Source organism: Pungitius pungitius, chromosome 12 (genome assembly GCF_949316345.1).
Source record: "Pungitius pungitius chromosome 12, fPunPun2.1, whole genome shotgun sequence".
Taxonomy (NCBI): domain Eukaryota; kingdom Metazoa; phylum Chordata; class Actinopteri; order Perciformes; family Gasterosteidae; genus Pungitius; species Pungitius pungitius.
In genome coordinates, this window is record NC_084911.1 from 9063750 (window position 1) to 9091334 (window position 27585).

The 27585-nt window shown below is 45.7% G+C and overlaps 1 protein-coding gene across 1 annotated transcript; it reads left to right on the plus strand.

The window, feature by feature from the left end:
* Positions 1-4066: 4066 nt before the first annotated feature.
* cyth3b (cytohesin 3b) lies at positions 4067-27437 on the plus strand. Its single transcript, XM_037475891.2, has 13 exons — positions 4067-4460; positions 16375-16457; positions 16752-16816; positions 17844-17910; positions 18057-18175; positions 18610-18690; positions 18985-19097; positions 20080-20228; positions 20668-20779; positions 22843-22919; positions 23517-23588; positions 23743-23897; positions 25523-27437. Exons 1-13 carry the CDS (start codon positions 4442-4444, stop codon positions 25593-25595), a joined length of 1185 nt encoding a protein of 394 aa, XP_037331788.1. The 5' UTR covers positions 4067-4441; the 3' UTR covers positions 25596-27437.
* Positions 27438-27585: the final 148 nt, after the last annotated feature.

The window sequence follows — 27585 nt, forward strand, 5'->3', positions numbered from 1 at the left end:
AAAAGAGGCGTATGCAAAGTGTTTAAAAAGGAAGAGATCAGGTGCTGAGATGAGCTGCAAGCTGACCTCAAAACTGAATCAAAAGAGTGAGAGTGTGTGGGGGAGGAGAAAAGGGAGAGGAAGCCAAACACAGAGAGGGAAATGTGGAGGAGGGAGACTTGTGTATTTGCTGCAGTCATATTGTGTGAACAAAATAGGTCACACAGGCAAAAGAGCATTTAAATAAGCAACTATTTTTGGAGATGTTTGGGAAAATTATTTTTTTATTTTTAAACATTTGCCTTTATGTGTGCAGTTTTTGTTATAGCAGCAAACATCAATTAAAAATGTATTTAATTTAATTTAATGCATTTTACTAAATGAAACCACTAGCTTTGTGTTGGACTGTCGCAGAAACCGAACATGTGACCGCTGTGCATCATTTTCTTCCACCAGAATCAATATATTAAATACCATAATAAGGTAAACGCTTTTGTGTAAACAGTCAGCTGCATTTGACATAACAGCTTAACGAGGACCGTGATTTTATCTCATGCTATTATTCGACGCAGCAAGTTGCACCCCTTTGTGCTGTTATCTTCTATCCTGATCACACACTTTCTTACTCTAATGGCAATTCAGTCACAATGGAGTGAATGGGATGTAAATGTAAAAAGCTCAGTAGTAAAAATCTTTGTAGGACCTTTACAGCGCGTTATCCAACCGCACCAGGTCAAGGAGGATTGTACTTGAAGTATAGCAACTCACACACACCAACACACACACACACACACACACACACACACACACACACACACACACACACACACACACACACACACACACACACACACACACACACACACACACACACACACACACACACACACACACACACACACACAGCTTCCGCAACAAGTTCATGGGCATAGACTGCTTCCTTTGTGCCCAGTAGACAGAATCCCCATAAAGACTCTACTCATATGTGTCCTACAGAAAATAAACTCTCCGGTCGGTTCGCTGGTCAAGATGCAGAGCTGGATGTAAAAGGAAAGAGAAGGAGGAGAGGAAATCCTTCTGCACTCCGCTTCCTGTGACCCTTTGTCTCATGCACCATCACCCAAATATTAACCCTTACACCTTACACCATGAAACCATGTCACTTCCACCGGGCTTTCAATGGTCTCTTGTTGTGGGCGATACATGCCTATTCACCTCTCTCTTTGCATCATACTGCTTTTGAAAAGTACCCTGTGTGGTAAACTTCCTTGTGTCAATTCTTCAATGCTTGAACAAAATAACCTTCTGGAATCAACAGAGTTCTGAACCACCAATTTCCTCCCTCACTCCAAACACAGGCTGCACCTCGCTGATCCCATGTTGACATCATGATGGGAGTGATTCGGAGGTTTAGAAACGTGGGTTGCTTGTGTATCCTCGCGTGTGTTTATAATTATGGGTTGGGCCGTTTTGGAAACAAAAAAGGGAGGAGGCGATCCAGCCGCGGGCATCGCCGTGGCGACTGGAGCATGTGAAGTGGTACGACTGCTCAATCAGGGTCACGTGAAGTCGGTCAGGAGAACCACAGACGTTTCCCATGATGGTCGGCCTAATCTGCCAGACGCGAATCTCCCCTGAGGGAACGTACGCAACGTCAGCGGCACGAGACACAGACAGGCCGAAACCCCCCACCCCCCCCTCCCCCTTGCAAATGTTCACCTCAAGCCACAGGCTTCTACAGACTTAATGACACGACGTTGTGTTGACATGACTGAGTGTGTCGAACACAGGCCAAAAGGGCCGAGCCAAACTGCATTTTTGGGGGGATTTTTTTTTTTTAAAGCTTTAAATCGTCACCAAGAATATCTGGGCCACACCGAGAGGTTTCTCTGGTGACTCATAAACACATTAGCATTACATGCTTATGTGGAATAGAGTGCACTGGGTGTGTGCGCCAGAGAGGCAGAGTCTGCAATCTAATTGCTCTTAATGGAACTTGATACTTCACTGAGGATGCTCTGCTTGACCGGACCCTGCACTGACACAAACGGACAGTAACACCCTATTTGTCCAACCATATTCCCAAAGCTAGTGCCAGAATTATGCATATGACCTATTTTACACGTGCCGCACAGAAAACATTCAAACCGGGGATTGCTCTATGTGATAGCTGCTTTGCATCCCTCAAGCTAACGTGTGAAACCTCATAACGTGAGGAAAGCAAGATGTTTTCTGTGCCGCAAACTGAAGTCGCTTCACCCAGATTTTTCTTAACTGTGGTTTTCCTTTGTTTTTCCTCCCACTCTGCTAAGTTGTGCGCATCTCAAGGAATTTGGTTGGATTAAAACCACAGAACTGTGGTCTTCACAACCTACGTTTAGTGTTGAGGTGCAAAGAGAACAAACACTGTGGATGCATGTTCCCAAATGTGTGATATTCACAGCAACTTGAGCGTGAGCAGAACGTTTAGGTGTAAATTCAGGGTCACTGAAACACCACCAGGCTGGATTTTGCCAGAGTGACGGGGTTCAGTGGAATGTGTAATCTTGCTAATGTGAATTGGAAAATGACTCCTCTGAGCCTCTCACTTTGTCTTACTCTGGCCATTGGATGGTGAAGCAATCTTAGCATTTTTGTCTAATATGCTGTCAGCGGGTCTGCCCATAAAAGGAATCATGCACTTTTCAAGTGAAGATTTTATGCAGTTCTACGAACAAATTGAATGGAACCTGAAAAGAGAGACAAACAATTTGCTTCTTTGACAAATATACGTGAAGTTATAGCCTTAGCCTGACTGGAGATAACTGTTTGTGTTATGTCTAGAAAATGTCACTTTGTTTAGGACATAGTTTAGAGAGAGAAACATTTGTCCAAAAGAGACACCTATGAATAAACAAATGAATGAATACGTTAAAACATCTGTTCATGCTTGACCATTGGAGTAATGCATACAGGAAGTGAGACCCCCTCCTTCTCTGCGGAGGCAGGAATGCTGTAAGTGAAACCACGTGTGTTGTAGAAACAAACTCTCTCTCTCTTTCTCTCTCTCTCTCTCTCTTTCTTCATTTCCGTGTGTGTGTGTGCCTCATCCCACTCTTCCTCAACCTGCTTATGTAAGAGTCTCATCCATAATAGCATTTTAAATTACTGCAGAATAGGTTGATGTTATTTCATCGAAATTGGGGCAGTTGTGTAGCTCTTTATTCAGCAATATTTTTTCTGACATATGTAGGCAGCCGTTTACACAGATCCCAACCCTTTCAATTTTATGAATCTGTTGCCTTTTTAATACTCTCCCTGCTCTTTAAAGGACTAACTGAACATTAAAACCCTCCTGTGTATTGCTAAAATGTTGTGATGAACAAAATTTGCTTCAGTTGTGTACCTTATGATCTGGCAAAATCTATAAACATGTCAAATAAATGGGTATATAAAAATGTCTGCACATTGACAACTTGCATCATGAAGTAATCGTTTCCAATATTATGACATATTATCGAAAATATTTTAGTATTTCAGACCACTTTTGAGCTTGATTTACGACTTGTACTTGAAAGTACATTTACCTGATAATCTGATTGACCTAATAAACATTTTCATACACAATACTGAATTCTAACGGAGCATTATTTAGCTATACAAGATTATTTAGATTATCTCCATACTTCCACCACTGAAAGTAATGCAAAATAATCAATCCTAAATAAATTCCATCTTCTAATCGATTCAGGTATATGTGAGGTTAAATTACTTAATTACTAATGGATGAAACCGAATGTGACAGCATATTCGAACCGTGTCGTATAATCAATAAAAAACACTATGGGTCTGTTTTGTTGGGTCTAATCTCATTATTGCCTGGAGTCACGTGGGCTCCGTTCGGCGATGAACGCTGACGCGCAGCAGGAGCGGTGTAACGCAGTGGGGACGGGATTAAACGTCCAGTCACTCGACAAAGAATATCCCAAAGACTTTCTGTTAGCACTTTCAAAACAAAAGAAACCCCGTGATGTAACACCTTGTGACTTTTATTCTGAAATTTTAATCAATAGCACTTCCGGCACTGTTCCGGCGGTGCCCCGGCCAACTTGACGCAGCAATGTCGACAACTCTCCCGGTGCTAGTGGAGTGAAGGCGTATGTGGAGAGGCTGAGGGCAACGCGCTCGACCGCTGTGACGAACACACACCTCCGCCGCAGCCTCTGCCGACCGACGGGGACCGGAGGGACCGCTTCGCGACCGAGAGGCGTAAATGGCCACAACATTTGCAAAAAGGAGAAGACGCTGCCAATGAGACAACCGGTGTAGCGAAGAAGAAGAAGAATTAGAAGAAGAAGAAGAAGAGAGCGTCCTGGACATTAGGGAGCGTGTTTGCCGTGTCGGAGCCCCTACTCGCACACAAGGGAAGTTTTTGTGACCGTTTTTTTTTTTGGTGGGGGTCTTTGATTTTTAGGCTGCAAACATGGACGAGGACAACCAAGGTAGGATTTAATTCCATGCAATTCCGACCAATAAAGTGGAGCTGTTTCAGTACTAACAGCGAGGAGACGTGTGTCTCTGCAGCCTGCTTCCATTGATTATTACTAATAACATGGAATTTGACATTGGCCTTTATTTTCTGCGATTAGTAGCCACGTTAATCTCATCCCTTCCCACATCAGCATTTCCCTCCAATGATATCTGACACGAAGTCGGCTCCAAAATGAGCAGAAACCTCCCCCCACCCCCTCATTCATGTAGTGTTGTGATGCTTTCAAGAGTGTGTGTGTGCAAGATGTGTGAAGGTAGAAAGATTGACCTAATTTCAACCGAGATAAGAAAAGACTCAGGATCGGGTTTGAATGAGCCAGCAAGTGCTTCAGTGTGCTATTGGTGCTGTGGCCACTGGACTTATGTTTAAGGCTTCGTCAGCTGTGGGCTGGTGTCACTCTGGCCCAACAGGTCCCACCCCCTGTCAATCTTTGGGGTCCTTTTTGGTATTTCTTTTCTTTTACATATTCTTTCTTTCTGGATGTTTTGCATGTCTTTGTGGTCATTTTATGTTTGGTTAACAGTAAAAACAAGAAATCTCTGAACGTCACCTGGTGCAGAGGTTTTTGGGGGTAGGGGCCACAGGTCGTGTAGCTGGTGTTTTTTTCTTCTTCCAGTAATCCATCCATGTCATCCTCTGACTCCGGCATAGGGGGCTTTGGTTGCAGTTTGTGGGGGCAGTGTCCGCTAAGCCTATAGTCCCAATCTGCAGGTGAGAAACCATTGCTCATGTTGTCTCACCTCTGTTAGTCAGCCGCAGTCAGCCCCACACGCTCCACTGCTGGAGCGCCGCTATGCGCGCCATCCGGGCATAAAGCTGTCACAGTGCTGTTTGCGGCCGCCCCGGCCTCCAGCGGCGGGACGCGTCAGCGCGGTCGCACAGACAGACATATGGTGCGGGCTGATGGTGAGCCGGGATCGCTGACAGCCGCCGGGAGCATAAACACAAACACGCACACACTTGCAGACATATTCATTTAGCCTTTTCCCTTTTGGCCTGGTTAGCAGTTAAGATTTACTAGAATTGAGCAGATGTGTGTGATGTTTCAACTGCTGAATGCTGCAGGACGAGAGACTGCAGAGCTCCTTCTCTTTTGGTCCTGGTGGTTTGTTTTTGGGAACAGTTGGGAACATGGTCCACAAATCGCTGCTCCTCATTAGAACAACTCAACGGCCACACGTGAGCCCGCGGCACAGTGGGGGCAAAACGGAAAAGGATCCTTGAGGGGGCGAGCGTCAGGTGGTGGATTGACAGAGTTCAGATCTGTCTCTCAAAGGGACACGCGCATTTTTAACAAGCCTCGGGTGGAGTGAGGCGGGCTCGGGGGTGGGCGGAGCGAGGTGTCTGATGGAGAACAGACGGCGAGAAAAGATGGCGCGAAGGATGGGAAAGGAGGCGTGACGGCGAAGGCCGAGAGTGAGACCCAGTCGTAGTAGCCGTGATGGTGAGATGTCTGGGAGGAAATGAGGGACCGAGACAGGAGACACGTGTGGATGGGAGGGGAGGGGAGCAAAGTTGGAAGATGGCCAAATAAGTATAGACAGCCGCCAGCGAGAGACAAGGACGGCGAGAGCAGTCTCTGTCTCTCCCCCCGTCCTTATCTCCTGGAGGAGTTTTTTTCTCAATGGAAGTCTGTCACAATCAACTCTCCATCAGACCATGTCACACTTCTGATGGGGATTCTGTTTACGTTCCTTTCCCCTCTGCTCTGCGTTTTTTCTTTTTCCAGTTTCATCCTCTCAGTTTTCATACTTTGCTTCTGTGTTTTGTTTTGTTTTCGGCCGGTGGCTTGGTCGACCACTTTGTACCGGAGTGACACCTCTCAACAAGGGCTCTCGTCCTGCTGCAACATTGAGTCCAAATGTCACTTTGTCCATCACTTTGATTGATGACCGGGACTCTCTGTCCCGTGCTTCCTATCGAATGCCCGGCATGCCGACATGCTCAGCGTGGATGATGAAAATGCACACCTCCGAAAACGGGGTCCACCGGCGATCGACCGGCCAACGCCCTCTGCGGTTGCTCAATGGGCGACGAAACGCGCTGCGCTCCAGCGGCGCCCGTCTGGCTGAACCGTAGCTTAGGAGCTGTAGCCGCTCTTCCTTGGCCTTTCAGTGCAACCTGTGTGACTCGGTGAGCTGCGTGCGACTCGTCGATTGGAGGCTTCGTGAGTGACGTCCACGTGGTATGAATTCGAAGCATTCACCGGCGACCTGCTTGTTTTACACACTGCGGAAAAAAAGAAGAAATTGGGGCTTCTCACAGGGGTCACCTGTACTGTAGGTATCTCCCGCGGATGGTGTTTTACTCCGAGGCCCGGCGAGGCCTGGGCTGGGGGGGTGAGGAGGACGTGTCCTCGGGCGTGTGTGGCGGCCAAGGACCCGAGGGGCCCACAGGACGTTGGGGAGCACAAGTGGGCCGGTGTTTCCCTCCGCGCTAGAAGCTCGTGTGGTGGGAGATAGAAAGAACAAGAGTCATTTTATAATGCTATAATACTTTATCTACTCTTGTTTTCTCATACAGATGAATCAACTAAGACTCAACGTGCTGGTATGAGTGGATTTTGTTTCCAGCCTTTTATGCTAAGCTAAGATATTCTAAATACAGGAGACTGATATCTAATATTTTCATCAAACTGTTGGCGAGACAGTGGAGAAACTTTTTATTCAAAATGTTGACGTATTCTTTTGAGATGCAACATTTGTCTATCCACTCTGTTCATTTTTTTAAAGTGATCTTACTTATGTTTGTGAGTTTGGGTGATTTGCTTGTATCTGACTGCTCTGTTAGAGACTGTCTGTGTGTGTGTCTGTGTGTGTGTGTGTTTGTTAATGTTTTGACTGCGCTGCGCTCTCACTGCTCCCGCAGACTGTCACGCACTGGCGGTCCAGCTCACACGGCTCTCTAACTGCTTTGAGAGGCCGATGGGGAGATAAAAAGGACTCGTGGCTTCCATATGTGGCTCCACCTTACTGTATGGACTGAAGTGAGGTCAGCGAACACAGAGCGCCCTTGTTGAGTTTGTCCTCCCTGGATATCAGATTGCGCGTTTAATTTGGCCATGACATCTCCTTCAGGGGTTTGGGTTGGACTCGACAGACATTAAGTCAGACTGACCCACGTGGAAGTCAACATCCTGGATTGGGACATGGTTTAATTCCATGAATAAAAGCAAAGTTTAAAGTGAATCCAAATCCTCTTGGACCACGATTGTGTTTTCTTTGCCTTTTTAAAAAAAAAGAAGTACTTTTATAAGTGGCTATGACGCTGATGGTGTGGCTTCTATTTTGTCTGGGACAGAGAAGGAAAAGTACACACAGAGGGTTTTTTTTTTTTTAACGAAAGTTTCCAGTTTCCGCTTCATCTAACACACAGGGCTGTGCAGTAAAGCTCTGCTGCTCGACAGAGGCACAGACTGGGGTGTGTCTTTGTCACATTAAGACCATCAAGGGGCTCGTTGAAGTGGAGACCTGAAGCAAATCAAGACATTTTCTTCCTCTTTGCAACGAGGAATCAGAGTGTCCGGAAAGGTCCCAGGAGGTTCAAATATGTGCCAAAAGGAATTTCAGGCAAAGAACTTCCCGCTCCACTTGGGGTTTTTTGTGGGAGTTTGTTTGTGTGTGTGTGTGTGAGAGAGAAAGGGGAAGTGTAGGCACAGCAGAGCGGACAGGAAACGGGAGGTTTGGAACAATAATGTCAGTTTGTTTGACCTGCTGATGATACAGGAAAAAGGTGTATTCCTCCACTCCATCTAGTATTGAAATACGGAAACATTACGCCGTTATTATTAACACAGACATATGCATTACATTGCTTTCTTTACATGTCAAAAAGAGAAATGTAAGGACACATTTTTTAAAATTTCTTCCCCATGTCAATCCTACAAAACACGTAGACATCCTTGCTATGTGCCACTCTTGTATGTGTGTGTGTGTGTGTGTGTGTGTGTGTGTGTGTGGGCGCCTCTGGCCGACTTCCAGCCTCACACCGCCCTCTCGTCGGCTCCCCTGGGGCCCGGGGCACTGCCACTCCAATGCCGGCTCTGCTTTTGAGAAGGGATTTTTAACACTCTGCAGGGTCAACGTGTCAGTGAACTACTACACAGCCTTCCTCAGTCTTTTTTTTTCTTCTTTTTTTTGCAAAATGGGCACGTTTCCACCCATTACCCACACTCTCCCTTTTTCGGCTGTGAGATGCTGCTGCATCATGCAAAATTCATTCGTCTTTCGTGGGGAGAGAGGATGAGCTGTGACTGCCCCGCTGCTGCTGCAAAGGAGGCCGAGGTGGTCGCAGTCGCAGTCTTTCCTTTCCTCGTCATCGGCTCCGTGCTACTCGGAGTGGCAGCGACGACCACGGCAGGACGACCACGTGACACAAGCGGGCACTTGAGGAACCTGTCAGTGTGTATCTACGCATGTATGTTTGTGTGTGTGTGTGAGGTGTGGATGAAGACATGCAGCAGTGGCACAGATTCAAAGAAAGGCTGATAGGGAAGCTGATGCTGCATTCAGATGTAGGTTAGTGGTGCAAGGCTCAGCCCAGATGTGTATCCCTCGTGCTTCCACTATTTCGCGTGTGTGTGTGTGTATATATATATATATATATGTGCATGCATGATTGTGAGTGTGTGTATATCTTCAAACGGTGTGCAGAGGATTAGGGGGGGGGGGGGGGCTGCGATAGAGGAGATCAAGAGGGAAATGGATAGCAGTTTGTGGATTATAGGTCAGGGGCTCAGGCCGCTTACTGTCACTTGCCTACCAAGGAGAAACTTACACACAACATATAAAGAGGATTCAATCATGACATAAAAGCTGCCTTGAGCGGAAAAGAAGTGCAGTTAACAAAGGAGACACCCTTTGCTGTGTTTTCTATATGTGACGGTGTCAAGCGAGTCACCAGGTCTTTGTTCTCCTCAGTCCTCTGGGGTTTTTAGGCTCTAAGATATTGGACAGCTTCTATTGCCGTAAGCGAAGGGGCAACGTTACATCAAAATGAGCGACCTCGATGGCCCTCCAGGGCGTCTTTAACCGGGTCCTTCTACGGTGACTACGGCAGCTCCTTGAGGGGTCGTCGCCCCATCCTCGATTACTTTGAACACACACACACACACAGGAGCACACACTTTCTCTCCTTGTCTCGTAACTCACAACGCATCAATGTCAGCGCTCCCACGGATGAAGATTGCGTACGATTGATAACGCTGCGGGGGCGGGGCGCTTTGAGTGGGTCATGACCGCTGTAACAGAGCGGCCCAAGGGTGCATTTAGAGGGCGAGAGATTTACGGTGGCTCTCGGGCGCCGCTTCCTTTGCACATGTTTTTAATCTCTCCGTTGTCCTGCACTAAGTCCATGCACAAGAGCTCAATAAAACCCGCTTTGTTTTCATATGATAATGGGGTTAGGTGGTAGGGGTTAGGGTTAGGAGTTGGGGGCCAGGTCTGAGGTTTGTGGCCAGAGCGACGCGATCCAGAGGCTCCAACGCCGGGCTCCTGGAGTTGGAAACCTCAGCAGATCTTGGGAAGCTCCCAGGAGGTGTTTGGGTGTCATACGTGCCTGCAGGCGGTCAGGAGGCCTCACATGTGCTTAGTTTCACGGTGAAACATTGTGCTTCCCACATGTTTCCCTCCCTGGAGTGTTAAAGGAGGGGGAATACCAACTCTGCTACTTTTTGCTCGGGTGAGAACAGTCGACATTCAAATTTGTGACGAGAATTTTGGGATATTTTCTCTTTCACATCAGATGAATCCGCACAGGAAGGATCACGAGAAAGATGTAACATATTATGAAATAAGCATAAGCGTTTGCCAACACGGTCTTCATCCCTGCTGTTTTTATCCAACTATTGTGGGAAAAATCTAATGTCTGTTGCTCTGTAGAGGTGATGCAAGAATTACAGATGGTGGTTTATTTTTGGGGCTGTGCTTAAGTCGTGAGATTTGGATGCTAAAGGGGAAAGAAACTGACTGCAGAGGCTCCTGATCTGGAAAACCCCTTTACAGAGACCCGGCAAAGAGTGATGCCTTGACCCGAATCGCCCACATATTTTTGCGTAGTAAAGGAATCCTGGCTCAGGTTTTCACTCCATCGTGAACTCTTTCTCACTCCTCCTCATCCGCCTCCTCTCCTTCCTGCTGTCTTAGGATAACAAAAGCAGACGTGGATCCTATTTGGCAGCTGGATTGTCTCTCCGACTTTATGTCGTATCTCCGCTGTACTCTTTCCCACAGGCCTGAACCCAATGTAAACAGCGTGTGTCGGTCTGCCCGGGGCCTCCGGACCAGCCCGTCTTCAGGTTGGACACTACAGTCACTAAACCAGTGTAGAAAAAAACAGTCAAAGTCCTGCATTGGACATTTCTTTGAGAGTAAAAGTACAAAAGCCTCAAAGTGAAAGTTCCCTCTTTTTTTTTTTAAAGAATGTCTCATTTCAGATTAGGTTTGCAGGGGCTGCTGATGTTAACAATCTGTTGTTCATGCTGGTAGGAAAAGATGACTTCTTGTTGAGTTTTCATATTATTAAGAAGAAGGTTACTATTAAAGGTCAAAAGATTTGACGGAATACTCTTCAAGGCTTTGTTTGGCTTGGTGTATTATTTTCTAAAAGATGTAGAAATGTGTTGCCTAGGCACAGTGTGTGGCTTTAATATGATGTGCAACTAGATACGCGTCAAAACAAACATGGACTTAGATGTATGTCAAACTGTATCTACCAGATTGTGTATTGGTCAAACACGCTGTCGAGATCACAACCTACTTTTTAAAATGTCTTTGCTCAAAAGATAAGAAAAAAAAAAAAAGACCTGAATCTCTGCACGGATGGCTGAAAGACTTTTATCGGCTACAAACACTGCAAACTATAAGAAAAAACATGCACACCGTAAAAGTAATCCACTGCTCTGCTGTAGAGGAAATTGCATGTGAGGAAAGATCAACAATCCTGATGAGAGACTCTCAGTCGAGCTCTTATTTGAGCAAAGAAAAAGAACAAGATATCCTGCTGTCCCAGCCACTCAACTAATTTGTCTGAGGATCTTGATTTATAATGACCCACCAACAAACCATTCGGAAAGCTGGTTTTTAAATCCAAAGGGAAGAGGAAGCGTTTCTTTCTGCATGAAATTTGGCAGACGCAGTGCTCGTTCATGAATAAGTGACTTCAAGGGATTGTGTTATAGCGCGTTTGAGGCTTTGAAGAATTCAAACGCCCGTGTTGCGTTTGATGTAATCTCTGATTATAAAAAAAAATAATAATTAAAAAATGGTAATCCAATTTTCATAACGGGAACGTTGGGGACGTGTCTTCAAAGACGAGGCCTGACAACAAGCTACTGCTGCAGACCTGAAGGAATCATTCAGTATTTCCGTAAGGCTGACAGAAATTACTTGGGACATTACTTTTGAAATGTCTGCGACACAGTGAGAAAAGTTAAAATATAGAATGAATACTTGGATAGAAGTAAGGAGCAGCTTTAGTCCTTTAAGAGACCTCGGGGGACACGTTGTTGTCTTTATTCCTGCAGATGACGGCGAAGCTTTTCAACCCCAAACGATGCTAAATTCTCCAAAGTGAAAAATGTCATTGACTATGGGACGGATTGCTCTGAAATGTGGTTGAGTTTTCCTTTGATTGCAGAAGCTGGAGCTCAGTGGCAGTGTTGGTTCTGCTTGTGTTCCACTTACCGCCACCAGCAAGTTTTGACCCAAATAACTGAGGAAGAAGATCCTAATCCCACAATTATAACAGCGGAGCAGTGCATGTCACCTGACCTCGAGGAAAACTAGATAGCTTGTCTTGTCTTTTTTGGGCTACCAATAGAGCTGACGGTTTTCCAGGTAATGGAGGTGTGTGTCTGTGTGTGTGTGTGTGTGTGTGTGAGTGTGTGAGTGAAACAGCGGAGTTGACTAAAACGCTGAATGAATTGGATGAAAAGATGAGACTAAAGCAGCTGGATGGACCCGACTGGCAGGTTTGCAGTAGGAGGAATGCGGCCTATTTTCATTCCACGACTGTCAAACTGTGTGTGTGTGTGTGTGTGTGTGTGTGTGTGTGTGTGTGTGTGTGTGTGTGTGTGTGTGTTCCTGTATGTCTCCGCATGCTTGAGAGCTGTGAGTAGGAGTGACGCCGGCGGTGTGGGGCGGGAAACAATTACTTCACACCTACGAGCCACAATCTCACAGGTACACCAGCGGCAAACAAGCTGCTAAAAGCTCCTCCAGCCGCAGCACTGACCTTCATAAGGACACAGACACCGCTGGCATGTCAGTCGTCACGGCAACTGGAGAGAGGAAAAGGCGACGTGGTGCGTACTTCATACAGGAATTCAATCTTTTTATTCTGCGAAAGTGGTCATGTTTGAGTCGAGTCATTGTTTCGACCTGCGCGGGCTGATTTCATCCTTTTGAGGTTTGTTTGTTTTGTTTGGTCCCTCAGATTTTCCTACATACGCGTGCACTACACATAGCTGCTCCCCAATTGGCCTGCGGTGGGGACGGCCTCTGCCCTCCTCGTGTTTACACCATTATGGCAAGAGAGGCCCTGATCACAGTAGACATCCCCTTCATTGTTAAACTTGGAGCCTGCTGAAAATCACGCAGTGTGTTTTTTAGCCAAGTTGAGCTGTATTAGTTTCACTGTGATTCGATTGGTGTGATGGTTGAAAGAGCCGCACATCCTTCTCGGCAAGTTGACCATTTAGCGACAGTGACCAAAGACAGCGGGGCATCAGTATGCTGAACCCGGCTCTCCGCTGACCTTGGAGCCGAGGACACCGGGGAGACGTCACCGTCAAACGCGCCGAGTCATCTGACTCTGCGATCCTGCCAAGGAAAAGGCTCCTCGGACACTTGAATCCGATCCAGGTCTCTCCAGCATATCTCCACAAGCATGAGGGATTAGACTTCATCAGGACTGAGGTCTTCCTATCGGTGCCGTGGCCTTAAAATGACGCATCATGCGGGACCCTGAGTAGTTTTACAGTTGACAAAACGGTGACTCCAACAGAGCACAGCATTGAGCTGAAACAAAGCTTCTGCTATCAGTGGATTGAATCATTCGCATGTGATCGCATTTTTTCCCTTTTTATGACCCTCTGTGACTGTCTAGATCAGCGGTTACAGTTTTAATGGAGTCATGGGACGTCTCCCCTGGCGATAGACACAACTTTAACCTGAACGGACACACGGAGTGAAGCTTTCCTGCTTAAGTTTCTCAATACTTGAAAAGCTGACGTTGCTCTTTTTATTTCTTCAACGTATTTTGAAATATTAAGAAGGTTGCGTACGTTTCAAAGTTGATGGCGTGCGGCCGTTAAATGCCACTGCGCCGTGGCGCATTGACCCTCCCTGACCTTTTTCTGGTGACCTTTTTACCAACACCCCGAGAAGGTGTTGACCCGCTTGGTTACGCCCGACCAAGTGGAGAAACCTAAAAGAGAAAGTTTCAAAACCTACTGACCTTTCCTTTTGAGGACATCTTTACTGCTTGTCGGAGTTAGGTTTACACGGTGGCAGCTACTCATTGGTGCATGCTTTAAGAGGGATGAGGAGGAGGGGGGGGTTAAAGGCCAAGCGTTGCAAGTTGGAACTATTATGATTATTGATTATTGCTGGAACACTGTATGTTCATCAAGGCTGAGTGATAATATATGAGGCTGTGCCCGGGGTTACGGTTGGAGTATTTGTATATAACCTGATATGGATTTTCTTTTTTTTCTTAAGGGGGGGGGGGGGGGGGGGGGGCTGCTCTCCACGGCAATCCACTCATGAAAACATGCGTAAATATTCATGCAGAATTCACTCTTCAGCGGTCGATGTCCACACAGCGATATCACATTACTCTGCATTTCCCTCATGCTACAGAGATGCACAAAACAGATGCAACTATCTGTCCCATTCTCCGGTCCGGACGAGCCCTCTCAGCCAGGAGGGATGGAGGAGGTATTTTCGCGCATTACAGAAAGGGAGTGTGAGGGGGGGGGGGGGTTGCCTTCAGGGTCTTTTTGCTCCACAATTACGGCTTTCTGAGGCCGTTTCAATGAAGCCGAGGAGAGAGAGAGAGAGAGAGAGAGAGATGTACCCACAGTGTCTCTATCTGTTTGTACATCTCTCTTGAGTTTTCCCCCTTTCTTTGTGGTTTGGCTTTGTGATTCTTTTCTCACGCATACTTCATACCTCTTTGTAACTTTTCCCTGTACTTTAATACTTAGGATTTTTTAAATCCTCATCAGACCTGCAACCATCACTTTAATCGACTACACAGCACCCGGTAGACATGGTATTCGCACCCCATTAGTATCCTTTTAAAATGAGCTCTTGTTCTCTCCTCTGCCTTCCTAGTGGTGCAAACGTTGGTAGATACTGTGCGTGCATCACGTGTGAAAGCGAAGTGATCACACAGCCATCTGGATGCCTGCTCTCTTGACTGGCTGCCGGTTTGTGATAACAGGAGCTCCAAGCCCTCCGAACGTCACAGGCTAAGAGCCCATGCTGCCTCTGTCACTTTGTCTTACAGAGCAAGACTAAGGAGAGGGGAGGATTTAATGAGGGAGAGAGTGAGAGATGCAGCAGATAGATAAAGAGCAGAGGAAATAACTACTTATTTACAGTCAGTGGGGGAACAACGTCTGAATTGCAAAGCTGCTTAGTGGTATGATTCAGTTGGGGGATTTGAATCTGCTAACACCCCCACTTCAAGCACTGTGGGGAGGGGGGGGGGGGCAGAAAGGGAGAGAACGAGGGGGAGTGTGTGCATGTGTGAAGGAATCAGCATAGGAGAAGCACAATCTGGTATAGCTCCATGTGAAAGTGACCTACTTCATGTCAGCTCGCTCTCAAATGGATCCCTGTTTTCTGATGTGTGGGAGGAGAGGGAGGGGGGTGGGGGGGGGGGGGGTAGTTAAGGGGGGCTAGTTTACATGGCGTGGTTAAATGAAAGATAAGGCAGTGGCACCTGGGGACCTACAGAGGAATAGAATAAGGGTCATGTGTGTGTGAGTTGTAAATTCCGTGTGCATGGCGTTTTATATTGTGTGTTCACCTGCGCACACTGTGTTTGTGTGCTCGTGCAGTCACGCATGCATGTTGCACGAAGTCTCTCTCTGCTGTGTTATTACCCAAAATGAACGCCCGACGACAGTTGAGTAGCGCAAAGCCAATATTTGAGGTCGGGCCAGATGCCCAGTGTGTGAGGCAGGGGGGGGTGTGTGTGGGTGTGTGTGTGTGTGTGAGCGTGCGCACAAAGTGTGTGTTAAACACACAGGATGTTTTATGGGAGTGATCTCCTTTGCAGCAGGGCTGTTTCTGTGGTTTTATCAGGGTTCTCATGAGAAAGTTCTTCTATCTCTCACACCTGCTCCGTATTGTTCCACCATATAAACTATACAAAAAAGGCAGGAAACCCACATGAGATACAGACAGTTGGGTACATGAACAAACTGAACGTCGACATGTCACAAATACCTGTCCAGGCATTTCAGCTACTTGTAGCAAGCCCAAAAATAATATTAGTACACAGTTGTTGGTTTGATGAGCAGGTAATTCAACTTTCCATGGGACTAAATATACATTGAGCAAAGACTTACGATGTAAATAATGGGTGGAGGGGGTTAAAGGAATGTTCTGAGTTCAACCTTTTATAAACAAATGTCTGAGTATTTGGACTCGTCTCTGTATGAGTATTAATTGAAATCCTGAGTAATGTCTTTGGGATGGATCCATTGAACACTGCCAGCCTTAATAATCCGTGTGACTGGGAAGGTGAATTAATCTAATCCATCCCCATAACCCGTCCCTCTCTCCCTCCCCCCCCCCCTCCCTCGCTCACATATGCTCTTTCATTTACCCTTCTCTCTCTGTATTTTCCAGTACCTGAGGACCTGTCTCTGGAGGAAAGAGATGAGCTGTCGAATATACGGCGCAGGAAAAAGGAGCTTCTGGATGATATTGAAGTGAGTATTGAAGCAAGAATGATGTGTTTGTCTCCTGCAGCAGAAAGTTCCCATTAGTGGGGATGTGCAATATAATACTTTTTGTAAAATTAGTTTTACACAACTATGGACATGGAGCATTATTTCACGTGGGATTTTGAGTGTTTTCTGATGCCACTGTCTACTATCTAATAAAGACAGAAATACCCTCTTGACATGACCCGGTGACGGTTGTGTAGTATTGGTTTGAACCAGATCACCTATCTCTAACAATAAGGAAACTTATGAGTTGTTTTGCTGTTTCCTTCTCTGCAGCGGCTGAAGTTTGAGATCGCAGAGGTGATGACTGAGATCGAGCAGCTGACCTGCGTAGGTGAGAGGTGAGTCAAGTAATGCAAATAATGAATGTTTCTCGTATCAAAAAACCCACCCGTTGGTGTCTTGATTGAACGATTGGTGGTGTAACCGGTAGGAAAATGAAAGATCACAGTTTTAGCACAGAGATGAAATATTGAGATTTCTCCTGTACCCATGTATGTGAAAACGATAACTATTGGGATAAAGCAAAACATTTAGGAAACTCTTAACCAGCAATTTTCTGACATTTGACTAAACAACCAGTTGTTGCAGCTGAGTGAAGAACAACGAACAGCACGTCACGTTGTCAACTGTGATGTCCTCCGATCGCCACACAGAAATGAGAAAAAAACGATCCCTCGTCACATCTGATGAGCTTGAAACGACACGTTTTCTGTGTTTGCTTGACTTGATTAATCAATCATCAGATCTGTCTATTTTATATATATTTGGGTTGGCTTCATTCATTGACTAATTGTTACATTGTTACAAATCTGATCTCCAGAGCCATTGAGCCACGCTGTGGCTTACGCTGTGAGCCTCACACCTGTCGTTGTCTCTCTGTGTGTGTGTGTGTGTGTGTGTGTGTATGTTTGCGCGCATGTTAATCCCCCCATTTGTTTGAGGAGCGGAACGGTGGAACGATCCCCTGACAAAACATTAGCCAAACAGTTGTAGGCTTTCATTTGATTGGTTGATGAGGTGGAGCGAGGCTGTGTGTGTGTGTGTGTGTGTGTGTCTCAGGTGTGGCTGGAAAAAGGGCTCCGGGCACACAGGGAGAGTAAGGAGCTTGCACGGGCCACGGCACCGACCCCCAAAGGTTGAGAGTTCCCTGGGGTGCGCGTGCAGAATGTGTTGAGTGTTTCATGCGACTGACTAGTCACATGCAGCCACGGTGTCCAGTTTTCTCACGTTAGATCTATTGAACACTCAGTCTTCAGTTGACAGAGACGTATATAAACAGACTAGACGAACCAATCCCAACAGTGTGGGGGACAACATCCCCGTCTTCACTGTCATGTGATGTATTTTTTTGTTTTCTATATTCAGCAAAACCACGCAAAGAAACAAACAGATCGCCATGGGCAGGAAGAAGTTCAACATGGACCCTAAAAAGGTCAGCGCTAACTTGAATATATGTGAGAATCAATACAAATGTCACTGCTGATTAAATCCTAAAGTATCTTGGAGTCATCCGTTTGGTCAAACAAGCCTACTGACATGTAAGTGTGCTTTTTTCGGGGGTTTTTTCTTCCAAAACAGGGGATCCAGTTTCTTCTGGAGAACGATCTTCTCCAGCACACCCCAGAGGACATCTCACAGTTCCTCTACAAAGGCGAAGGGCTTAACAAAACAGCCATAGGGGACTACTTAGGGGAGCGGTGAGCTCTCCATTTTTCCCTCTGTTTCTCCTCCACCTTTCTTTTTCATCTCCCAGTGCCTCCGTCAGGTCTGCACTGCATGTGCCATGGCATAAAGCCCCAGGAAATGAGCGGTCTGGACTGGTGGAGCAGCGACAGCAGACATTAGCAGTAAAAGGACGGAGCGGACATGTGGTTCTTATCGAAGGGGAAATCAATGTGGACAGGATTGTCCTAACCAAACAGGTTTTCACGCTGCCTGCATACAAGGTTGCTTTCTCTTTCAAAAGGAAATGGAAGCATTCACCTTTCAACGTGACCCCAGAGGACAAATGCATTAACCGATATAACGCATTAAAAGTCTGCTGTCTGTTTGTTTGTTTTTCTTTTCTGAATCCGTTTGAGTGGAATTGAACAGTTCAGCATGTGTGACATGTGACCTTCCTCTCCTCCAGGGATGACTTCAACATCAAGGTCCTTCAGGCGTTTGTGGAGCTTCATGAGTTTGCAGACCTCAACCTCGTACAAGCCTTAAGGTGAGTGGACGGCCGAATGTGGCACCGCGGTGAAGAAAAACGGGTTTTTGTTGGAGTGGTCCTACATGGGGAACATTTATCCAGGAAGTCTTGTTAAAGTGATTCATTAGTGTGAAGATGAATTGCATTGTGGTTTTCAACAATATGGTTGACTACAGATGTATGTATGAATTTATTGAATTGGTTAATAATCAAATACGTCGTATCATCCGACTTCAAGGCCGGTCTGCGGAATGTTTTCTAACATGAAACCAGTGAGTCGTTACATTTTCCTTCTCTGTTCCGATGTTGTAGGCAGTTTCTGTGGAGCTTCAGACTACCCGGCGAGGCCCAGAAGATTGATCGTATGATGGAGGCGTTCGCCTCCAGGTACTGTCAATGCAACCCTGGCGTCTTCCAGTCCACAGGTAACACACACACACACACACACACACACACACTGCAGCAGACATATGAATCAGACTCAGCTAGACAGTCCAGGACAGATAATTTGGGCCAGCCAGACCACCTCAGCCTCAGATCAATGCTTCTGACTGTCTTTCGTACTCTAATGGACATCTGGACCTGTTCGGGCTCTATAAATCTTTTAAATGTGGCCACAACCCTGGAGATGTTTTTCTAAAGCACTGGAAAATATGAGTACCAGGCTACACACATATCTGCTTTTTTAGAGAATCATAAAAGGAGCAACAGTCTGTTTACTACTCTGTTTCCAACTTCCCCACTGAGTCATCGCTATTCGTGTCTCCAGCGGCGATGATTAAAATCAATCCCGGGTCGATGGCGGTCATTAGCGCTAACTCAGCCACACGTGTGCTGCTCCCGTGTTAGCCGAGCGGATTTTTGAGGACGCAGGTGACAGGTCAGGTGATGAATATTGATGTGGTGCAGTGGGGACACACCCAGACTTAGTTATTGGTCATCTCTCAGGACCAGTGGGCTCAGGGTCATAAATTACAGTGCAGGGCATGTTGACAGGTGCCGTTAGCGTGTAGATGGATGAGGCGGAGGTCTGCGGGAGTTATGATGTGGACTCACAAGAGCAATGGATTTGTATGTGGCCTCGAAAAGGGCTCCACGAGTCTGTGTCCTCGGAATATGGAGCTCTTTGTTGATTAAACTCTTCTTTTTATGAGACAGACCTAGATTTTGGTGGTGAGAAAAATATCTGTTGATTGATGTCTAGACATTCGATTGAAAGTTTTTTTCTCAATATAGTTTTGTATAATATCATATCAATAAATTAAGGTGACCAAGTGGCTAAACATGAATAGTTTTTAGTAATTTTCACACAAATCCATAAACTCCAGGCCAGAAAAATGTGTACCAACACTCACACTTGTATCTTGTGTCTCCCGGAAACAAACTCATGCACGATTCCCTCCACAGACACCTGCTACGTCCTATCATTTTCCATTATCATGCTCAACACAAGCCTGCACAATCCCAACGTCAGAGACAAGCCCCCCGTCGAGCGCTTCATCTCCATGAACAGAGGGATCAATGAGGGAGGAGACCTCCCGGAGGACCTACTCAGGGTGAGAGCTTTGGCTTTATTAGCTTGTTAGGTATGACAAATGTATCCAGTGTGGCGTGCACGGAAAAATAAACCTATGTAGGAGCAGAGTCGTGCCTCACTAATTGAGATGTTGCGGCCCACGATCTCTCTCAAGAAAAACACATTAAAGCAAAGTTCGCCCACCCGCATGGTGTCGGCTGACGGCTTTACCAAAGCGCCCTCTGCTTCTTTTGGGTAGAAAAATTCAAGCTTCCAGAATCAAAGAGGTTTGAATCACTGTCTCTCACCTCCCCAACAGCAAAATGAAGTCTGTCAACGTCTTGTTTAACACACTGTTCTGAAATCTGAAAGCTGGGTTGAACGCTGATTGACACAAGAAAAAGTGTCTGGCTGTGCTTTGATTTGAAAACGTTCCTCTCTTCTCCCCCCCCCCCCCCCCGTTTTCTTTCTCCACCCAGAATCTATACGACAGCATCAAGAGCGAGCCCTTTAAGATCCCAGAGGATGATGGGAATGACCTGACGCATACGTTCTTCAACCCAGACAGAGAGGGCTGGCTGCTCAAATTAGGTTAGTTGGAGACATCCTGGCTCCATGGCGAGGTATCGCCTCATACACGCAATGAACTGAAGCGCACTATCACACCTTTTGTGTAATATTCATAAATGCACCTGAAATAACATCAATGTGTTGGAACAAGTGCTGAGAGATGCTGTTAAACAAAATTCCAGACGCTCACTTTAGTTCTGAACTCAAGCAATAAAACGTTTTTTTTCTGTACATTCTCACGGCACAATTTGTTCTTCTACTGAACATTTTACAATGTGTGTAACCTGGTGAAGGCATGTTATTCTGTGCCTTACATCTTAATGTAGTGCAGGAAGGAACACATGCTGGAACTGTTTCTTCTGTTGGACTTTTCTGTGCCAGACACTGGATGTGGTTGTATGCTTTCTCAGTGAGGTAATAGTTTTGGGTCTTATTTTTATAACATTTTTTCACCATTCGTTCCTGTTTGTTTACATGTGTTTTTGATTTGCAACGTGCTCCATTGCTCTGGAGTTCACAACACATTAACATTGAGTCCTTTTTTTTCAACACTTTTAATTGTTGTAAGACGTTGATTCATTATTGAACATAAAACGTTTAATGGCTTGGATACTTATTTTTTAAAGGTTAAAGGGCAAACACACTGCAGGTGATCACCTTTATTACTATTCACACACACACACACACACACCTGGCTCTGCCGTGCACATTCCTCTCACTCCGTGTAATGTCTCACCGCACTAGTGAGTATGAATGTAAATAGCCCCATTGAGGCTCACAGACCCAACATGATTACATTCTAGTGCGGTCCCTGCAGCGATCCCCCGCTCCAGCTCTTGCCGTAATATTTCTAATTCAACTCTCTAAAAATAAACCCTGGAGGACGTGGAGGAATAAATGCCTTTTTTTAGCAAATCTCTTTCTTTGCTGAGCGGAAATTTGGACGCGTTAATTCATTATCCAGAGTCTGTTGAAATGTTAGGAAACCCGAAGCTTTTATTATGTTCGGCCCATAGAGGAAAACAGGAAGCAAGCGCTGCTGTGAAAAGCTTTGTGACCGTGAGGGATGTTGTTATTGAGACTTGAACTAATCAAGAATGTTCGGTCAAAGAATATTCGCAGGACGTGATGAGACTCCTCCGGCTTGTGATACATGTTTTGTGTGTTTGTTGTTTGTTTTTGCATTTCAACGTCATGTACACAACGTTCATGTGTCTCTCCCACCAGGAGAGCCTCCTCAGTGTCAGCAAGTGGTGTGTTTCTCCAACACTGCCGGAGGCTGAATTCCTTTGCGTTCGCTGTCTCTTTCTCCCTTCGCTTCTTTTGAATGTAGTTTGTAGAGTTGGTAACATGCTGAATTGGCTCTCGCCGGTGGTGTGTGCGTCTCCACATGCGTGTTCCTTCAGGGTTGCTTTAGGTGCCACATCAGGTTCATATCAAGGGCTATTTGCTCTCCTCTCCTGAGAGCCAATGGGGTTTTATCCCGTTGACTAAAATAAAACTAAATGAACAAGCCTAGTCAGCAATAATTTGTCAGTTGCATAAGTCATCATTTATCAGAGCTGAAAGCGAGGCGCAATAGTGGTGGTTGATTGTAATCACATGCCACTTATTTTTCTACGGGCTCAACAGGCTGAGTCTGTTTTCTCAATATTGCAGGTTTACATTTCAACTTCCACCCACAGTAATATTAACTGGAAACACTATGTGTGAAACATGGAGTGACATATATATTTTTTGACAAGACCACTTTGGATCAGCCGAAGATACTCTGAACTTCCAAAGGCGTGTGCTACTGCTGGGAATTAGACACCCATTGTATGGCTTAATCATGTGATCACCAGAAGCATTTTTTTTTTACAACATGAAATACAGATATGCACTAATGCACAAACTAACCCTGCTTCAAAATGCATCGCTGGGTGTTTTTTTCCTTTAAGGTCTGAGATAGCAGGTCATAATATTGATGCAATCTGTGCCCAATAAACGCAGTGGATGTGGATCGGCTGCATCAACGTGAGTCCCACGCGTCTGTCACGTTGGCCTTTGTGTGACTTCCTGTCTCCTCTTCCCCTTCCTGTCAGGCGGCCGAGTGAAAACCTGGAAAAGAAGGTGGTTCATCCTGACTGACAACTGCCTCTACTACTTTGAATACACAACAGTGAGTGTCACGCTAAGATGGTGTGGTGTTTACCTAGGGGCCTCTTTTAGGGCCACAACAAATATGGCTGTATTTTTTTCATTATGAATTCTCTTTTTGCACTGTGTGTGTGAGACTGTCTGTGTCTCTCTGTGAGAATAAGTTCCTAAGTGCCTTGTTGAAATGTTTTTATCATTGTCCCCGCTGGCTGCTCCATCAGCACTGCTCTCTCTCTCTCTCTCTCTCTCTCTCTCTCTCTCTCTCTCTCTAGCCTGCTATTATCCTTCAGGACACTGTCATTAGGTCCCGTCCTCTGGTCTGACACCCACACATGATCTGCTGCGTTTAAGAGCAGTCAGGACAAGGGGAGGGGAGGTGGGGGGGGCTAATTTACGTGCTAGCAAAACACAGCACAGAGGATCCGTCCTCTTTAGCTGACCTCACAGCTGTATGTGCATTCCTTCCCTTCTAGTCTTCATTTGCCACGATTCTTTAATGCAACAACTCACCCTCTTGCTTCTCTGCTACAAGTCTGATCCTTATATTTTCTTCTTCGCTTGCATTTGGCTTTGAGTTTACTCGGTTGTTTTTCTCCCTCCTCTCATGTTTCTCCTTCAGGACAAGGAGCCTCGTGGGATCATCCCACTGGAGAATCTCAGCATCAGGGAGGTGGAGGAACCGAGGAAACCTGTGAGTTATGCCTCTTTAGAGATGCTTTCTATTGTTCCTCCGTTGCCTTTAAAAAAAAAAATGAATGTTAATGTTGACTTTCAAAGTACATCTCTTGGTCAGGTGCGCAGGCTAATATAAAATATTAATGCCCTGCTCTCTCTCCACTCCCCAGAACTGTTTTGAGCTCTATAATCCCAATCACAAGGGCCAGGTGATTAAAGCCTGCAAGACGGAGGCAGATGGGCGAGTTGTCGAGGGCAACCATGTGGTGTACAGGATATCGGCTCCCACGGCAGAAGAGAAAGAGGAGTGGATTAAATCCATTAAGTAAGACTCCTCACAAGAGCACTTAAAAGCAAAACAAGTTTGACATTTTAAGAAACACGTTATATGCATTTAGCGCACAGGGTTTATTTACCTAGAGGTTCCACGTGTTGCTATGCAACCCCGCAGTAAATCACTTTGTTAAGCCACAATCTGGTTTTATACTTCACCGTCGTAAGAAAGCAAACATAAAAGATATGGCATGGAGCTTTAGAGGTGCTGGTAGGCGTACTTTATTACCTTTGGATTCAGCCGAGCTGTTTTCGGTCTATATGCTAAACGGTCCTAGCCTCAATGAGGATGGTGGTGTGCTACCACTGTCTTTACGATATTTGATTTCATTAATTAAGCAGAGTGTGGCTTGTGTCTGTCAGATAGCGTACATGTTGCACACTCACTTTCAGCGAGGGGAACCGTGCTGCCTGTCGGTGACCTAAATGTTGCTCTCAGTTCACCCGCGTAGAGGATGGTGCAACGTCTAAGAGAGTTGGCTCAGCAGAACGCTACTATACTGTAACATAATGCAACCCCCCCCCCCATTTCCATACTATCAAAGAGTTTGCACTGGGGAAATGATGAGGGATTAGTCACTGCTTAGAGCGGCCCGGGGGTGAGCCAGCAAACCCAGCGATCCCATCCATGGGAGGCGGCTCCAAACTGACGGACTCGGAACCGCGGAGGCTAACAAGCTTGTGCTTCACCAGAGGGGGTCCGGGAGGACTGGGGGTCTGTGGAGATGAAAGGGGTTTTATGGAAATGGTGATTTTTTTTTTTTCCCCCTTCTTCTAAAGTCGAGATGATCACAGAGCCCAACGCTGCATCTGCTCGGCTTGAGTCGAAAACCCACAGACCCCGACAATAGTGGAGGAACTGGGTCAATGGGGAAAATGGGCTCATAAATACATGGGATCTGTTAGTGAAAGAGAGAGAATGTCTTTTTATCTTATAATTTAGATGCACCAGGTTGTACAATTTGTCGAGTGCAGAAATGGGGGAAATGTTATTTTGGGGTAGTCACAGGAGCCTTGCTCAGATTCACAGTTGGGCTTTTGTTTCATGAAATGGGGTTGTGCAAAAAAAGCAGGATAGTCATCATATACAGATTGATTCTCCAGCGCGTGGCGTCGCAAAGGGAATCTGAGATATCCGCAGTGGGGGGTTGAGCCTCTTCTCGCTTTGTGCCGCTGCTAACACGATTTAGCAGCCGTGAAACTGGGCTCCTCGGTAGAGCCTGAATGGATTCCTCATTCACTTGCTCTCATTGTGCTCTGCCTTTGCATCGCTCTAAGAAAAAAAGGGGCAGTGTAAAAGTCAATGATCTTGAGCTCATTTGTTCACCCTCTTTCAGTAAATTTTTACCTTCAGAGTAGGGAGGGGGGGAAGTTTGTGATTGTGTGTTTCACTACGAGTTCGGGTCGAGGTTCCAATACGGAGAAGGGGGGTTCCTCTTCCGGAACCATGGAAACCAAACTAGGTCATTGCACAAACTTTTTTTTTTGATGATCTAGTTGATGAGGGGGTTTATATGGATGTGCCCGCATTTCCATATCAAAGATGCTCAAGACCCTCATCTCGTGTGGCCTTGTTATTTATTCCATCACTGTCCTTCTGATTGACCTCTTCTCCAGGGCCAGCATCAGCAGAGACCCCTTCTACGACATGCTGGCCACCAGGAAGAGACGCATCGCCAACAAGAAATGAAGCGGGAGGGTCTTCTCCACCTCCATCTTTCCCTCCTTCCGTTCATGAACACACGACACACACCACAATCGCCAGGGAGACGCTTCGCCACAGAGAGAGCCGTCAAAAACCCCAAATTACAAACCTCCGTGTCTCTCCTGGACTCTCCACGAGTCATGTGCTCTTGCTGGGGAGACATCACACACCACTGAGGGGATTTACTCTCTTACACACAAACAACCAACCAGGCTGACTTGTTTCTCCTCCATCTCATGTACACCCCCTACCTCTCCCTCTCATGGTCATAACAAGCACAACTGCCATGTTTCAGGTGCAAATGCATGCGTGTGGGTTATTATAGGCCAGTGTGTGTGTGTGTGTGTGTGTGTGTGTGTGTGTGTGTGTGTGTGTGTGTGTGTGTGTGTGTGTGTGTGTGTATGCAGTGGTGTGCTCCGTCCACTGTGCTTTATGAAAAAGTCCTAATTCAAAGTTGGAGTTCGGATGTCTGGGATACATTGTGAGGATGAGGTGGGACGGGTGGGAAGAGGAGACAAGCGGACATGTTCGGGAGGTGGCGAGACGATCGGTGCAGCAGAAGCTCACCTGCACCGCGTCGTCGTCTCACTCAGGTGCTGAATTCTTCCCTCCGGGTCCCATGGCTGAAGCCTTCTCAGAGAAAGCTCCAAAAACAGTGCTGGCTTACGTTTAGGTTCCTAAAAACTTGTTACAGGCTTGAGTCAGCTGGGCTGATTTCACTCATTTGTGTGGAGCAGAGAATTTTGATAATGTGCATACTTTTTTATTTTAGTTGCAAAGAGCTTTTTGCCGAGGCCTGAGATATTATTTGCGTTTTGGACTTGAAGTTGCAAACCTTTTAGAGAAGTGAGCACTGGTTGATTTGGTGACACAACCTTTGATTTAAAGAAGGCAACAGCCAGTGTGGTGTAATACTACGACAAACCAATGTGGAACGCTATATTGGCCATTGCAGATTGAATGCTGACCAGAAAGGGAGTCAGATATATTGGAAATCTTAACAGTACTTCAACTTTAAAAAGTCCACCAGGTAGGTTTTATCTATGGCTATGCAACGGCCCAATGGGGTACCAGTCCAATTAAGCTTTTCTTCCACTTGTCTGTGGCCTATATGAGTGAAGGTCAACGTGCTGTTGTGATCCTGTTTGCATTTGGTTCGTAATTCCTGCTTGCTTTTGTGTTCCTCTTTTAAAAAAATAAGCATATAAATAATAACCAACTATAATTTTTGTATTTATTTTCATTTGTGATATGGTTTAGTACTACCTGTAAATGTTAAACAATGTATGCTTAAGTTATGTGTATGTGTGTGTATATATAATGTATAGAATTCGTGTTACTTTGTTGTAGTATGCACACTCTGTGTAACATGTTTGAGCCAACAGGAAGACTTTTGCTGAAGTTAGCGGTCTTCTTTCAAAAGCCTTAAACATAATCATAAGAAAACATGAGGATGAAGATGCTATTTGTCGATAACTGGGACGATGCTCCTTAAAATGCCATGACTGACAAGTGAGTAAGAAGGTTCTATTTATGATGATGAAGATTCTAGTGAAGATGATGTTTGATGTTAATGATGATGATTATTGCCACCTGATGATGATGATGAAACTATCAATGAGGATGATGTCAAAAAACTATAAACAACAGTAGTTTTCTATGTGATTGTAAAATAAAATGAAAGCCTTGAGTTGACGGCAGAATATTATCTTCTACTGCCCCGTGTGGGCTCATAGTTACATTAACTTTTATACTCTCTGTAAAAGCTATTGGTCACGTTGTACATTACGTTTATCTACATAAAATATACATAAAGCTTACAGCACATGTATGGTGTATTTATTATTCATGCCTGACTTGACCTACATGTGTGAGGAATATTTTAGATGTCATCAGTTAACTACACGGATAATTCTTGCGAGGTGACGAGCTCTCTGATGACTTGATACACACGATGGTGGATTAAAGGTGGTAA